Source organism: Bactrocera oleae, chromosome 5 (genome assembly GCF_042242935.1).
Source record: "Bactrocera oleae isolate idBacOlea1 chromosome 5, idBacOlea1, whole genome shotgun sequence".
NCBI lineage: Eukaryota > Metazoa > Arthropoda > Insecta > Diptera > Tephritidae > Bactrocera > Bactrocera oleae.
Window position 1 is genome coordinate 65,521,334 of NC_091539.1, and position 18,333 is coordinate 65,539,666.

At 33.5% G+C, this 18,333-nt stretch overlaps 1 protein-coding gene across 7 annotated transcripts in view; it reads left to right on the forward strand.

The window, feature by feature from the left end:
- The window catches only part of Nt5b (5' nucleotidase B), a 64,460-nt gene that overhangs the window by 35,583 nt on the left and 10,544 nt on the right, over positions 1 to 18,333 (forward strand). The window contains exon 1 of one of the 7 annotated variants that reach the window (XM_036368634.2): positions 10,474 to 11,258. The exons of the other annotated variants lie outside the window; for them this stretch is intronic. Coding sequence (XP_036224527.2) covers positions 10,489 to 11,258 — 770 coding nt within the window. The 5' untranslated portion in view covers positions 10,474 to 10,488. Of the gene's footprint in view, positions 1 to 10,473; positions 11,259 to 18,333 lie in introns of those variants that run through there. 7 annotated transcript variants of the gene reach the window in all.

The following is an 18,333-nucleotide window of genomic DNA, read 5'->3' on the forward strand; positions in this document are numbered from 1 at the left end:
TCGATTTATTTAAAATCACGCACGTTCTGCCAAAATGGGCAAGAATTTGTGTGCCAAAATGTGCGCGCTGAAATATTATTAATAAAAAGTACAAAAAATAAATGAACAACAACAACGAACATACGCGTTGGCATTATGTTGTCCATTACAACAACATCTTACTGTTTCCAACCCCGCTAGTTAGCGGGCATCCACAGCGCTGATAACCCACAAGCGGCGCTGCTACAACACTAATGACTTGCTCGAAAAAAAAAATTTTTTTTTCATTCATGCGTTTGACCGTTTCAGCTTCATGCGTCTGGTGCTTCGATAAGAAATTTTGTCTCATGCTATTTTTAACAACGCGGATATAAGAAAGTGACTCTATAAATTATGATTATGAGATTATGAATTTAATTTTTTCTCAACTTAATGTCATTGTTTTAATTTTTGGAAATAAACTGGAGCAACATGATTACTGCTTAAATATATTTAACATTTATTATGTGCTATTTCGGTCACCTGCCGTCAGGTTTTGGCTTAGTTCGGCTGGCCTAATTATCAGATAAAGCTTAGTCGAACTGAACAGAAATTATTGTTTTTTCTTTAAAGCCATGCATCCAGGTTTCACTATATCTTCGTTAAATTGCAAAAAAATTTAAATATAGCATTACAAGTATATTCGAACACGCTTCATGCCGCCCACATTTATTGATAAATAGACATTTATTAAAGTGACAGACATGCCACATCTACATACATACATATTTATATATGCATACATATCGATATATATTTGTTTTCATTTCGCATGCTTCCACAGCACAAATCACTTGAGTCCTACAGAAAAGCGCCTTGCAACTACATCAGCAATTTTTTGTTTGAAGCCTACACGTCAAGAAACAACTTTTCAACTAAGTATGTTTTTGTTGTAATTTAAATTACAATGTCCCGTAATTCTCAAAAAAATTTCGTATAAAAGGCATAAATTGATTTTTTTTCGTGCGTTATTTCAATTTCGATTAACTTTCCTGTTCGTAAAGCAGTTCTGAGGTTGTCATGAAAATGTGTTAAAAAAGCTTAAGTCGATTTAAACCATCATAATTAGTTTCACCTCTTCATTACATTTATACCCTGAACAGTGTATATTAAGTTTACCATGAAGTTTGTAACACCTAGAAGTAATCGGATCTTCGGATCGCCTTATAAATATATATACATATATACTATATAAATGATATGATCAGAGTGACGAGCTGAGTCCCTTTAGTCATGTCCGTCTGCATATGCGCGAACTACTCCCTCAGTTCATGAGATATCGATCTGAAATTTTGCACACGTCTTTGCTCCCCATGAAACTGCTCATTTCTCAGAATCGCCGATATCGCACCGCTATAGCATATAGCTCACATACCAAGTGCCCGATCCAACACAAGTTCTTGTATAGAAAATATTTTTATTTAACAAGGTATCTTCATGAAATTTGGCATAGATTATTACACAAGACAACACAATATTCTCCGAAGAAATTGTTCAGATCGAAAAACTATAGCTGCCACACATAACTAAACAAACTATTTCCGCGACGTATCCTTCGACTACCTTAGTAGTTTTTTTTTTATTTGTGTGCAAATTAATAAAACCACTTTATTTGCGACACAATAACAAGAATGCTTTTGCAGCACTTTGCGTGTTTATCAAGTAGTCGCTGTACTTATAGCTGCCACGGTCTCAATTTAAGTGATTTTAAGCGGCGCTCACACCAGCGGCTGTCAATGCAAATTATTCGAAAATTTTTAAATGAATGGCTTAGAACAAATTTTTGTTTAAGATTAGCGCCTCAGCACAGTAATCGGGTGGGTTAGTCTGTCGCGAGGCGAAGTGACAAACAGACGTACAACGTAACGGTAACAGAGCGATAAGTGAGATTTGCGTTTAACTAGTGTAAAGTGAAAGTTTAAAACGTGGTAAAGTGTTATTAAAAAATTTAAGAAACAAAATTTCTAAAATAAATGTATATTATAATTGTAAAAAATTTACTAAAAAAAATTTTAAAAATATGAATAAAAACTTAAACTCGAAAATGTTTTGACAGTGAAGTGTAGTGTTATGTTGTGTGCGATTAAAAAAAAAAATGTTTAATGTATTTCGTGCTGCTGAATTTAATTACATAACCTTTCTACAGCTATTTATATATGTGTATGTGTGCTTAAGCCTCCTCTCGTTGGTTTTAAACGCTTTTGGTTCGAATTTTCCTCGTTTATTGATTTTCCTTCAACGATTTATCGTCATCCATCAAGGCCGACATTTTGCGTTAAGGTCCTTTTATTATTAAGGTTATTGTTAGAATGATTTCTATGGCAGCTTTTTTTTAGCTTTCTTATTAATACACCACGGCTGATAAAAATCAGAAAGTGAAATATCGAATTCCGAAACAATTCTATATTCAGGTTGTCTTCAATGTTGTTTCTGTGTATTTGTATAGATTTATTTGCATATGGACACATAAACAGCTACTCTACACAATTTTCACATAACGAAAATCAATATTGAACCACTTAATCTATAAGTAAATTTATTTTAGATTGCCACTGACTCGAACCAAGTAAGTGAGTTAGCAAACTTTTTCATAGAGAATACACAGACATACAAATACTTAGCTGTTCTGTCGTATAGTCGGCTTTAAAGAATAAAACAAAAAATTCTTTCCAACATGTTTGTATGTATTTATGTATGTATGTAGTTAAGTAACTCACACGCAGGCGTAATAAGTCAATATTGTTCGAAAAAATATTTACTAGCGATTCTTTATTAGAACAAACACTTTGAACTTGCTTTCTAATACATAAATATTTGTGCTTGTAATCTCTGGTGTCTTGCTCACAACTTGAACCTACAGCAACTTTTGCACTTTAAGCTTCCTTTTGCTAAATTTTTTCAAATATAACCACAATTTGTTATAAATCTTAAACTGTTATTTATTATGCATGTATGTTTGTACATATGTACAATAACAAAATCATGAATGAAAAAAATACTCTCAGTTCATATATCTTGATGTCTTTGGCAATACGTGGCGTATGAGCACCATTTACTCAATGCAGTGACTTGCAGTAGAAAGAAGCAGCATATATAAGCACTGTTAACTGTTGACGTCATAAATCAAGCTAATGCGCGATTATCATAGATTTTTTTATTTTTGTTTGACTAATAGACTGTTTATTCGAACTCCATGGATTCAAAAACTGCCTGCAGGTTACGATTAAGACGGTTATTCAAAGAAATCACAAGCTATCAAATAAAAAACACGATATTTTAATTGCTAATTTAGAGTAATAAAATAAAATTGAATTTGTCGTTTTAGAAAATTTAATTATTTGCTGAAAAAAAAATAATAATCAGAGAGGAGTTTCAAAACGAGGAAGCAAAAATTCCAAGAATTCTTGAAAATTAAAAAATGTGCTGCCCAAATAAATTTAAGTTGCAGCGAAGTGAAACGCGTTTTTTTTAGTTATAGACAGACGGCAATCCTACTAACGTCTTTAACATAAATATTTTTTAAACCTGATTAGTTTGATACTCATATTGCTACAAATTATTTATATCACAATTTCAATTGAAATCAATTTTTAAACTTGTGGCAACTCTGTGAAAAATATTTAAAAATCTGTAAACTTTCTGCAGCCTACTTACTTGTTTTGGATATTGCAGAAACTTATTAATTTTCAATTTTATTCAAATAAAATGTCGAAGCAGGTGGCAACCCTTGTTGCAAAAAAATATTTTCTAGTGTAAGCTTTTTCAAAATTATTCATTTTTATAGCATTTTTGTAATACATATGTAATTTATTTCGTCAATTTAATTTAATACAAAATTTAAGCAGGTGGTAACACTAGTCAAACTTTTTTTTTTCTTTCCTAAATATCTGCAGTTTTCCTTTTTTCAGACCGTACTAAAATAATTAATTTAATTTAAATGATTTTGTTTAAGAAACTCCCGTTTTTTTTTTAGCCGAGACTATAACAAGCTGTGACAGGTACTATACAGTTAATGAGCCAATGACACTTCATTTCAAACTTCAATTCTTTGTTGAATACTATTCTTGAAGCAAAAATAACAGATATTCATCTGCTTCTGAACGCAACCGAAATGTTGTAGGCTTTGTTATTGTAACCATTGTCTTATTTATCATTATCATTGGCTTGTCGCAAGCAGGTGGAACGTTAACTCCCTTTTGTAAACACAAAACATTAAGCAATATTTTTATGCCGACTACAATACTTAGCCACAACATTGTCCTTTCAACCAGCTGTGTACTTAGTATTAAGTCCAGAAACCATAATGAGGTTATACAAAATGATAAACAATAGGCTATTCGGCTATAAAAGAGAGAAAAAAATCATTTATTTTCATTTATCTCATTTTTAATGCCAGTCAAGTGCATTTGTACACTTTTTTTGGCACCAACAGCTGCTACTGTGAAGACATTTCTCTGCAACTGAAACACATTTGCAACAACACGCCCCTTTGGTGGCAATCACTCGCAAACTTGGCCCACTAACAATGGTGATCCAGTTAACTATTCCTATTCAATTGTTTTTTTTTTTTTACTCTTTGTCGCTAACTTTCCGCGCTTGCTTCATCTATACAAATGCGGGAGTAGCCCGGAGGGGCAGAAGTAGCGATAGCGAAAAAGTGGAACCTTGACATTCATTAGTCTGTTCCGAATACAGCCGCAAGTGATGACAATTACAGTTACAACACCCGTTCTAGGCATGACAGTAGCAGCTAAATACAATAACAACAAAAATAGTTGTTTGTTTGTCAATTTGGCTTTTGCATTCGCCGGCGGCGACAAGCCAACTCAGTTAAATGCAAGAATGATAGAAATAACGGAGATATATATATACATATATGTGTTTCTGTGTATGTATGTATGTGTATGTCTTAATTTTTATGGCAGTAACTGCCAACGACATCTGATAGTGTTAATCTCCAGTGAGCAGAGGCAAAAAAAAAAAAATAAAGCTTTAGTAGAAATCTACTTCGCGCTAACAAAACGTTTGAGTGACGGTAGTTCAAGCATGTACATACGTACAAGTGTATCTGTACACATGTATGTACATATATATCTGTGACAGATACTATTTGTTTAATATATAGTCCAATAAAATCGATAATTGGCATTAAACTTCAACGCCTTGATTTTATTGTGTACAAGTCGTAACATTATAATGATAATTTTATTATAAGCTGGTCGACACTCTTGATGATTTACTTACAAGGGTGGCTGGTTGCTATAGTGACTTTTTTAGTATAAGCCATTTCCTGAAAATAAGTTTTTGTTTTATATAAATCGATTTCCAGAGAACTTTTCTAATATATATCGTAATATTGAGTTAAGCGTTTCTTGCAGTAAAGATCTCTTTTTATAAACCAGCTCATTAATTTTTCATATATGTGCACCAAAACTAGAAACAGATCGTAAAAATATGCTGAAAAAAATATGATTTTATCAATCAAAATATGTAAAAACAGTGATTTTTTTTTTAATTTCATACTAGATGTGCTCCTTAATAGTTCATGAACACAGTCTTCTCCTCTAACCAGAGATAGATTGGACAAACAGCACTTGTTTTTGAATTAAAAATACATTTAAAGTTGTTTTAGTGGCATAAATAATACTTCACTGGTCCATTACGATGATCGCATCTTCGTAGTCAAAACGGAGAGCTGAAAATTTTTCTCAATCTTCGATTACTTTTTGAAGCCAATTTTTTATAACTTTCTTCAGTGCTCTTATTGAAGTTATTGGATGAAAATATCTCACAAAGGCCATCTCAATATTGCAGCTAAATTTAGCGTATGAGATAAAAGAATCATGACATAGGTATATTCTCAAACCAACAACAAAAAACATATAGTAGGAATCTTATAAAATTATTCTGTAACAGAGACCACTATTTGTCGAAACATTTGACAATTTTTATATCTGGAACAGGGCATATTAAGTTTGCCACGAAATTTGTAACTCCCAGAAAAGTCAAAGACCGGTTTGGTCATGCCCGTCTGTTTATACGCAAACTAGCCCCTTAGTTTTTGAGATATCGATCTGAAATTTTGCACACGTCCTTTTCTCTACAAGTAGCTGTTCATTTGGCGGAACCGCCGATATCGGTTCACTATAGCATATAGCTGCCTTACAAACTGAACAATGGGATTCAAATGCTTGTATGGAAAGCTTTTTGATCTGAAGAGATATTATCAAGAAATTTCGTGCAACCTCCTTAGAAAATGTTCAAATAGCATCACTATAGCATATAGCTGCCATACAAACTGACCGATGAAAATCAAGTTATTGCAAATAATCTTTTATATTTGTGAAGGGTAACCGAAGTTAACGTTACTTCTTGTTTTTTTTTTTTTATAGATGACTTTTTTGTTAATATATTTAATTTTATTTGAAAATTTCATCTTCCAGTCAACTCTTTTATGCCTGTCTCCAGACTTCGTTTGATAGCATAAATGTTCATTATTCGAAAAGGTTGCTTCAAAATCTGCTTAGTTAAAGATATTAAAACAATTTTCTAAAAATAAAGTTCATCACCCAAACCGCAATTTGATATAATACCTACTGCCTGTATAATGTCCTCATTGACGACCATACAATTTATCAGTTACGCACATGCTCACATATACGCTTATATGTATTGCATATAGTACATAAGTATATACATATATGTATGTATGTAAAAGCCTGTAGAGACGGCAGCATATACCATATGTGTGTATACCGACAGTCTATCTAAGATAAAAAGCTGAAATAAAAATGCATGTTTTACTTAAGCGCCAGCTATATAAATATAAAATTAACCCACATACATACACACATAATATACATATATGTATGTACATATTATATGTATGCATATGTATATGTGCACACAAATAAATTTTAAAGCTTTCGTTTATTGCACATTTTGCCGCTTACTTTACTGACATAGTAAAATTTTGCACAATTTGTATGCTCTCACACACAACTACCCACATATCCATGTATATTTGTTTGTAGGTATGTGTATTTATGCGCACTTGAAATCGATATTCTCGATTGGAAAACAAACTGTCATTTCGTTGTGACATTGTGTTGCTGTTGCTGATGGTTGGTGCCGATAGCTGCTGTTCAAACATTCTGTCATAAAATGCAATTGTTGCGACAGGCAACAACAATAGTTGTAATCACAACAAAAAGCGTGTACTAAGTGATTTTGCTTGCCTTTATGAGTTCGCCGCCGCGTTTCTTTGTAAGCTTATTGGTCTTTTTCACAGCTTTCGCCAATTCCTGCTGAGCTTCTGAGCTGTTGTTTCTACAAAAACTGTTACAATTCGATTTGCTTATCGGTAGATTTCAATTTGTATGACTTTTCTCACTAGCCATAGTCGCATTCAGTTTCAGTTTAACAAATTGATTTTAGAATCGCATAGCTTTGAGTTTAAGTCCTGCAAATGCTCTGTATTGTACCACTGAAAAGCTATTTGCTTTTATTTTGTGATTTTATATACATTCGTACAAGTATATCTATTTTGTGAGCTAAAATATTATAATTAGTCTTAAATGAAAAAATACAAGGCTTTAGGGGGCACACCTAGTAGGACAGCATAAATAATATGATTTTTGGGAATTCAAAAAAACTGCTGCTTCAATTGTTTTAAAGCTTTAGAGATAATATATTTATACAGATTTTAAGAAAACACAGAAACATTATCCAAGAAAAAAATTAAATATTTTTCAAATTACACACGATCTTCGAAGGCTCTGTTGCAGTGATTGCGGCCTTCTTCGTGGTTGAAAATCTCACTAGAAGAAATTGTTCGTACAATGGCTTACTGTCGGGAAAAAATCGAAAATTGGCAAAATGGCGACGTTTTAAAAAAAAAAGTTGAATTTTACCCAAAACTTGATTTTTAACTGGTTATGGTGATTGAGCTGATCGGTCCCACTTTTGAAGGCTGTAACTCAAAAACTATTTCAGGTATCGATTTTAAATTTTAGTATGTTTTTTTTTAAGGCATACCCTAACAAAACATGAAAAAATAACTTTTTAATTCCACACTAGGTGGGCCCCTTTAAAATAAAATTGAGGCAAAAAATTTAAGTTTTTACCCATACCTTGAGTCAACTTAAGCTGTATTAGAATTCCCCACACTTGTAAAATGTTGAAATTATTTTAAACTATTATATAAATTGCGTGTTTGTATTTTTTTCAAAAAGTACAATAATTCGTGTTATATTTTCTAAATTTTTTCTAACAATAATATCCAGTGTTATCACACTTTCTTCAGAATCAACCAAATTTTTGAAGAACTGTCTGAGTTACAAAACAAGCAGTTTTCAAAATTTAATTTTGACATTACAAGAATAAAATACTGTCATATTGGTTGTTATTAGTTTGCAATATTTTTAGTAATATTTATGAAAGAAAATATTTCAAATTTTTCGTGCTAAAAAAATTTTCGATACATCATGATTTGGATATATTAAAAAATCGATTTTTCGGGCCTCATCCACGACCACACAAAAGCTAACACCCATAAAAGTTAACTTTATCGAAGCTCAAACAGATAATTAAGCAAGTGGCGTATTTACATAATAAATGTGCTATTACGTGTGGAAGTACATTTCAAAACAGAAACGTAATAAATTTAAAATAAATAAGCAAATTCGCAACATTTGTAGGCCAAGCCATAAAATGACGTTTTATTTGTATAAATAAATAAATATGCGCATTTAACACACACGCACACCGCACATACATATATGTTAATGTAAATATATCAACGGACATTTATTTAACTGACAGCTATGACAGACCATATACGCCGCATAATACTGGACAGCTAAAAGCTAATATGCTTATGAATGAGCACACACAGAAACAAATATGTAGAGATATTGACATTTGAGCGCCCAGTGCTGCCATTGCACGTACGTATATGCTATGTTATGGGTCATACACATATGTATGTTCTTTACATATTTACTAGTCTCATAAACAAATTAGTTGTGGTGTGTCGGATGTGTGGCTCTAAAATGAAATTTGCATTTGACTTCATTAGCTTTGGACCTCATATCGAGCGCCCCCTTGCGCTCCCCCTCAAATAGCAATCCCCAAGTGTCAACTGGCCGTCGCTACGCATTGCAGGCAACAACAAAGTGTGTTATCTAAATTGCAGTGATATGACTACAAGCATAAATATTAAAGTTAGTCCACAAACGCCCAATACTGTGGCCTCCCACACCCACACCCCACCCTGTTGGCAACGATAAACTTGCAAAAGTACGTAGTAAGTCAGCAACTTTGGTATACAATGTTTTCAACGCATGCCACCATGACTACGGCTATAAAAGTAACTGCTGTTTTTTCACCTATATGTAGGCATTAATATGTATGTTACATGAAAGCATAATTGAATTACGATTAAACAAAAATATTTAGTACATACCAAGACAATATGTTTAAACCATTTAATAAACCCTTTGAGAATTGCAAATGCTGTTAGTGTAAAATGTCGATAAATCTGTGTAACATTACTCTTTATTCATACTTTTTAGCTCGTCTCCTTGCTCCTAATTGTCAACGTAGTAAGCTAACAAGACAACAAGTTGTAGTTTTATCGATAGTTATCGAATGAACTATGTTAAAATATTCAAACTGTTTAATTTGTCATCTTCAAGAAACGCAATACAGTTTTAACAGATACCCTGTTGCTGCATGTAGCAAGAGTATAAAAAATGTATGGTCAGGTTTATAATTATAACTTTGGAATGCTTTCTGGATATCTTCAGCAGCTTCCTTGAAATTTCATTAAAATCGGTTAAACCTTTTATAATATTGCTATAAAATTAATTTTTAATATAAAAAAAACTACTAAAAACCTACTACGATTTTTGATAAAGTTTTCACGATAGTAGCCAGAAACCATTTTTAATAGCAATAATTATAATAAACTGCAAAAATTTCTGGTGAAATAAAAAAAGTCTAATTTCATTTCAAATTCATGCTCAAGTGACTCTTCTTAACAAATACAAATGTTATTTAGGGATTAAATTTAAAGGATTAAAATTAAATAGCTTCGCATTTGCTTTCACCGGCAATAAATTCCTAGAATACTTAATACTATTGCATAGAAATGCCTGCCTCCAGTAGAGATCAAACCAAACTTGCAAATTAATCGCCATTAACCAACGCACAAATACACATATTTGTACACGCTTACAATAAAAACAATAAAACACATTAAAGCAATTAAATCACTGCAAACAATTAAAGCCTTAATTAATGCAACGCTGAACTTTCGCGCGCCAATTAATGAAATTGTGGCTGAAAAAAGGTGAAAAAAATAAAAGAAATTACAAAATCAAAATTACGCTAATAAACGTCAATTGAAAGTGCAATTTACGCGCCACCCGCCAGCGTGAACGCGAACGCGCGACTGATTGCGACAAAATGAATGTGCGAAACGAGGCCCAACGTTGCTCATACGTCACAACGTACGCCGCATACAAAGATTTGCCAACCGCCAATATTTGCCCAATGCCGGAGGAGACTCACGCACAATGTCCTTGTTATGGGCGAAGACAAAGCCTTGATTGTGCCGCAAATGCAAGCGTAGACATTGCAACAACAACCACAAAAACAGCAGCAACAAAAACTACAATAACACCAACAGCAAGCAGAGCGACATGCAATGACGGCAAGAATGTCGAATTGACAACGAGGCTACAAGCAAGCATACCAAGTCATAAAAGCGCACCAGCCATTGCGCACACACACCTGCATACAACACTCGCCTGCAGCCTTCATATGAGACCATCGCTTCAGTTGCCGCTGCCAGTAGCGCCACCGCTGCATTTGAGCGATGATGATGATGAGGATGTGACGGACGATGATGAAGGGCACTGTAGCCTCCAGCAGCAGCAGCACTGCTACCATCCACAACAGCAACAACAACAGCACAATATCGACCACAGCAGCAACCGCAGCAGCAGCCACAGTTGCCACAGCTCAGCTTCAGACAGTGATGAAAATGACGTCGGTCTGCAGGCTGTTGCCAGGGCCAACAGCAGCCGCCTGCTAACAGCATTGACCGCCGCTGCGCCGCAATCAACTGTCAGCGCAGGCATTGACACATCCACGCCGTTAGACGATGTAACGCAGGCTTCGAGTTTCGATGATGACTGCTTTGTACTTCGGACGCCGCCGGCAGCGCAGAATGAGTAAGTTCAATCGATTTGTGTGCGGGTTGGAAATCGAGGGGAGGTTGCATGTCCGCCTATGTGTTCATATGTGAGTGCGTGGCAGAGACAATGACTGAAAACAAATGACACGCTCACATGTCGTGGCTGTTAAGTGCCTTCGGTATTGAAAGCCATACATTTGACCGCCGCCAAAATGGTTTTGTATTACCTGCATGTATGTGTGTGTGTTTCAGCTGGCGTTCATTGTAAACAATGTCTGGACAATAATGTCTATTATTGTTTGCGGTGTCTGACCTACAACATCGCTGCTTGCAGCTCGTTTGAATAAGTTTTAATTATTTTTTTTTTTGTACTGATTAATGCGGCTGCTGTGTGGTTGTGTTTCTTCATGCAGGTGTTTTGGCGTACACTCGTGTCTGCCGCAAGGATTCGCACAAGGTCACAGCCGATTGAGTTTGATTGAAGGCTTAAATAACAAGCAATGCTATCGCAGTGTTCCGTTGCTGATGTTAAAGTCTTATTTCTCATTGATTTAAGCGATTCTTTTCGAAGATTTTTGATAACAAAAATTGGTATCGATTGTTCATTTTTAAGAGATTATTACTTGTGATTAGGATTTGGAACTACAAAGAAAATAACAGCTTCGAAGCGCTTACACATCCGCTGTATACTCCGAATCTAAGCCGGAGCAAAAGCCTTTTTCTGTTCTCAATACCTCAAGAGAGTAGTCGCTGGAAAGAGGTCTTCGTTGACCTCTCCCGGGTTGCATGCGAATCAGCAGATTTGTCATATCGAATCAGCAGATCTGTCAAATCGAATCGCTTTAACAATGAGTTTCTTTTCATCTCCAACCTTACCTGTGTCTTCCTTTTATTTCAAAGAAACATCGCCTTCTAAGTTACTGATATCTCTACCCACACATTCTAACAACTTTAGGCATTTGAAAAAGCTCAGAAATAACTTTACACGTCGTCAAACGTCGTAATGTTTATGAAACAGACAATAGTCGTATTTCATTCGCTATTACTCGGCTAACTATGTTCAAGCTCTGCTCTCTTGTCAAAAAAATTTACATCTTCAAGTGACAGCAACAGCTATCCAGCTGAATTCACTACCAGAGTTTATCTATGTAGCAGTATAATTTATTTTCAATCACATCTGTATTAAATGTATTAAATATGCCAGTTGCTTGTTCGTTTCGCCACTTTCGCAGTTTTCACGAATGGAAAAAAACTAATAAACTTGTCATTATTTTTAGCTAAATAAATTACAAATATGAAACTGTCACAGTACAAGCACATAACTGTAATTAACTGTCAAATATGCTTAATATTTCTTAAATTTAGATGCATGTGGCATGGGTATTTTTGAATTCAAAATATTTTCGAACACATTTCGTATGACTTAAAGCATTCATCACACATATGTTTGCACAATGCAATTAAAAGTGTATTCTTAAATAAACAAAATTGCAATAATTGGCTGTAAAATTTTTTTGAAAACGTTGCAAATTTCATCTAGCCTTGGACTAAGGCCAAAAACAACTGACTCACCTTGATCATGAATTGCCAACAAAATATTCAAATTTATTTTCAAACTAAATGTGAAATTATTAAATTAACTCGTTGCAATTATATGTGGATTTTAATGCTAACAGATATAATATTATTATACTATATCTACTAGCGCTCTCCGAGGCAATAACGTGGAAACCATTAAATGCTCAAATTGAAGCACATAAAATTTAAGGTATTTTTAACAAGCGCCAAATATGCACTACATGTATGCATATGGCATTGCCGAAAAAAATTAAATGAATTTAAATAATATAAAATCTATTTGCCACATAAATAAGGCAGGTGAGCGCCATTTGGGGGGCGCGTGGCTTTCGTGCTTCTAAGTGATTTCGTAGCGCTCTTATTTTATGTCTGTGAAGTTCACATAACACAAAAATGTTATAAATTTAAATTTTCTGGTTTTTTATTTGTTTTCAAGCAGCGTCACATCACCAGCAGCGCTGAAAAAGTTTGGCAACTGCAGCTGTTGGCGGCAATTAGCGCAACGTACGGCTGAATTGCCGACAATTTTTGCTGATGACAAGAGTGGATTGTCATTTATTTTATTGCCAGCTTAACAATTTAGAACATTTCCCTTTTCATTGTCTTCTTTTGGCTTTTAAAATTCACAAAATGCCATCCGCATTTGCCAATTGAATAATTGTGTTTTTAGACAAGCGTTTTTGCCTAAGCGAAAAGTTTGTCAGCACCTTTAATTGAAAAGTTATTACAATACACCGAATTTGTGTTGTTCTTTTTAAACCTGCCATTGGTCGGAAATATCATTGAGGTTTTTTAGTGTGGATATTTTTAGTTTTTTATGCGCCTATTTTCGTGTGTTCAAGTATATTTTTTTAAATGTTCCAAACAAAGATACGATTTTTATTGTTAAGTTTGTATGACAGCTATATGCCATAGTAGTCTGATATCGGCGATGTCGATAAATCAGCAGCTTCTTGGAGCGAAAACGGGCGCCTGCCAAATTTTAGATTGATATCTCATAAACTGAGGGATAGGTTGGCGTATATGCAGCCAAACGGACGGACATGCTGATATGAATATGGTGTTAAATTGGCGAAGATTTTAAGTGTGGCTTACAGGATCAGAGTTTAAACTGCATTTAATACCACTAAATTAGTTTCAATTTAATTGCCGAACAGCTGAACAAGGATCATCTTTTCAAGAATAATTTTTAAAAAAGCTAAGCATTTTATGTGGAAATTATAGAATTTTGAAGACTTCCAAGTGTTATCTTAGGTAGACCGCAGAGAGAAAAATAAGCTGTTACAAGTAACCAGAGATGCCCACCGACTAAATAAGTATCTCTAAATGGATATATAAAATGTATCTGATATCGCCTAACTAACATATAAGGATCTCCCTAAAAAACTATATTATACACAACGATGACGGCACATTTTCTACGCAAGCAATGACGCGTTCCACTCATTTGGCTGTCATTGGTATATTCGGCGTTTGTCACGTCGCATATAGTGGTTTACATTTTAATTTATTTGTTATTTCTACAAATTTATGTGCTTATTTTTGTATACTTTTATATAAGTTTTCCATTTTGGTACATAACTTTTACAAATTATTTACATCAATTAGAGATGATTTTGTATTTCAAAAGTTTCAATTTGCGCTCAATTAATTTTGTCATATTTTGTAGTTTCAACTAAATTGCGTTGTTAATAATTTTTGGCATTTCACTGTGGCAGCAACTATTGGATACGCTAATTTACATACCACTTTTGTGCGTATATTTTCGGTATTCGTAATTTAACTGTAAATTTGAAACATATTTTTTGAAATTTTATTCCTCAGTAAGTAGACTTACCCTAAAAGCTTGCATTCAAAAATTCAATCAATTAAAAGCACTGCACAAAAGAAAGTGAGGTTAGAATTCTGAAGTATTCAGCAATAGGTTGATCATTCGAATGTACAAAAGTCCAGCATAATCAAGAGAAATATTCTATCAAATATTTGTTATCGGACATAGACTAACTAGCCGATCGATCATTATGTTGGAAAGCCATATTTAGTTTTTCGAAGCATATATTGTACAAGTACTTTGCTCGTAAACGAATTGTCATCATATCTCACATACTTGTTTAAGCTTTTATCTTAACGAAAGTTTCGAGTTTTCTCACAAAATATGAGCAAATCTGTGTATCTTTCAAAAAAAAAAAAATCTTACAATTTTACAATAATTAAATTCTCAAATTAAAGCTCTAAAGAAATAATTAATAAACCTCTAAAGAAACGAAAGTTTGAAGTTTTGTAAACGAGTATCAAAAGCACGATCAACTTTCCAGAAATTTTTTACAAAGTGTGAAAAACACCTTGTAATTTTTTTTTTTTTTTTTTTGTGGCGCTTTGAAACCTTTCTTCTGTGTGGAAAATCCGCACCTACAATACCTAATCGCTTATCTTTAACCAACCGGTTGCAACTTACCACTTTCATATCGAAACATGGTTGATAGATCGTCGAAAGGACAGCCCTTATACAAATATAAAAATATTTTACTGTCGCTTGCTTCAAAATGCAGAAAGCTTTGGTATCAAAACAGCATAACGGTTTCTCTTAAACTTTACTTGTCACTTGGTTTAACCTCCATTCAAAAAAATTCACACAAATTCAAATATTTATGGGCATTTTTTAACACTTTTATAATTTTACAGTTATGTTGTTTATTTACCTAAAAATTGAAGTTTTTAAAGAGTCAAATTGTTAAATTTTCAAGTTTTCTTTCATTATATACATTTATATGTTGACAAATACATATTTACGCCACCACCTGCTGAGGAAGATTAAAATTTTCGAATGACAAAATTATACGAGTAGCATAATTAAATAATAATATTTGACTGCTTTAGCGGTTGTTCAAATATTCAATTCCCATTATTAAATCGCATAAAAGCCACCGCTAATGGCATATAAATATATTCCGTTCTCCAGCGACGCATTATACCCACAGGCGCTTAGCAACAAACATACTTACATATACTTGTAGGGAATATGTGCGTGTGAAATGTGAGGCAGGTCGGAAAACGGGGGAAATTCAAATTAATAGCATTTTATGATTTTACCGTTATTTTGTATATTTACATTTTCCTTTTTTTTTTGGCGAAAAAACACTTTGTGCCAGACGATAGAAAGTAATGGCATAAACAACAACACACAGCGCTAAACGCGCCAAACGGGGTTGTGGAGATGAGTTGATTTCAGAGTAAAGAAAGAAAGATGTAGAGAGCGAGTAATGCAACTGCCAGTAGAGCAAACAGCAAAGGATCAGGAGAACAATAAGCTATAAACGCATTAGGGTGGTGCTTAAATGTGGGAAGAAGACTTTTACAACTGATTTTGTAAGTCTCAAACGCTAAGTCCACTGTACTGTAGATAAAGATAACATACATAAATTTTGGTCCCGATTTTAAAAAATTAAAGGTTCTCTTCTAACAAACAAAGCTGAAATTACACTTCTCAAAGCATTATTTTTATTTACAATAGTCGACATCACCACTTAAACCTTACTAAGATGCGTTTTTTGGGCCCCTATAGCAAATGGCAGCATATCATTTGTTGTCATGCTGTCATATGCAACACGCATTGCTCCCCCTAATGGGCAGTGGATTTGAATTAAGTATCACAATAGGTGCACAGATTTTCGGAGATATCCTCATACATATATACACATAAAATCACACAAATATATATATAAATGTAGTTTAAATGTGTTACAATTGCTGGTAGCTTTGTTACGCAGTTGAGCGCACGAATGATATTAGCAATAAGCTGGTTCCAGTCGGGCCGCCTTAAAATAAGCTTCCAATGGTGCACACATGTTGGCTCAAAACTATCATGCTTATACGATTAAGTACATAATATATATTCATATGATTTATCGGGTCTATAAAAAGGTGCTTTACAAAAAAAAGTTTATTTTTCGAGAAAATAACTGTTAAGTCAGCCTAAGACCTGTGAACCATTTGCAGAGATAAATCCTTAAGGCAAGAAAAAAATTAACACTATCTTGCATGATTATCACTATGGCAACTTATAATTGTCCGAATAAGCAACAAAAGGGGTCACCATATACCTTATTTAATTTCTTCAAAATATTAACTTTAACATAGCGTTATATTTACTACCAATCTACAAACGATTTCAAAACGTGTTCATTTTCGATTTATTCTCTTACTATTAAATTTACCAGATTTTTTTGGGAAAATCATTTCCAATCTGAGAGTGCTAATAGACAGTTGAAGTGAGTGGAATAGGAAACATATGGTGATTTTAGAATATAGACAGTGTTTCATTCTCGGCTCGATATTTTTGAAAGTGGTTCGACTGTCAACACCTCTTATATGACTAATTTTATTATTGCTTCGGAGTCCAAGGTTTAGCGTTATAACCATATAATTAGCTAATATCATTGCTAATTACAATTTTGGCCCATACTAACATACCTCAGAACCAGTATCGAGGGAACTAGTTTACGAATAATTGACTGCTACCATATATTGAGGCACATCCATTGGTAAAATATGTTCAATCCAACCCTTAAAATCAAGTACTAAAAATAATTCAAATTCAAATTCAAAACTTACAAAAATGTAGTTACGCATTTTTGCGAGAGAACGAGTGTTACTAACTAGCATATGCGTACGTCACGCAACTGCCTGTCACTTATTAGCTATTCGGTATGTAAAATCATGTTGGAGTTGCCATCAAACGCACATGCTGCTGCCGCTCGATTTAATGAAAGAATTTGAAATGGACCGACGAACGAAAGTGTGTGCCAGGACTAAATGAAAACTTAACTACTGGCACACTTTGGTATGTTAGTGTTGGTGAAAGCTCGAGCTTAACACTGACAGTTGATAGCTATGTTATGATGGTGTTGCGGTGATTTCTCCACAAGATAATAGGAAAATTTCCAATATTTTTTTCGGAATCGCTAGTTAAAGTTTGGCAATTTGTACGTCTGATTGTGGTTAGTGTGTTACCTTCGATTGGAGTTTAAATTTCAATTAATATTTAATGAAGCAGGTGAAAGATGAAGGTGAGGTTCTAAAATTGCCAATTTTTTATATTTCAAATATTATTTTGAAGAAATTTTTGAACACATTTTTTAAAAATATTATTATTTTCATTGTTTCTAAAATTTGGGAATTGCTGTTTATTGTGTCATAATTTCTAACATTTCAATGTACTTTCAGAAAAATGTTTGGGATTTGATATATAACTTTTAAAAATGGCTAAATTAAATATGATAATTTCTTTTTTTTTAATTGCTTTGAAAGTATATGAACTGCAGTCAAAATAAGATTATTTTAAAATAATTTTAAAAGAGAGTAACAGAGGTAATCTTAAAACATAAATTTTCAGCAAAAAAATGTATTATAAGGGTCTGATGGCTCTTCTGTGTTTATTTTTAATTATAATTTATAACATTTCAAGTAAAAAATTGCAATTTGGATTAATTTATAAAGGTTTAAACCATTGTAAAAAATGTGGCACTAGTGTCGCT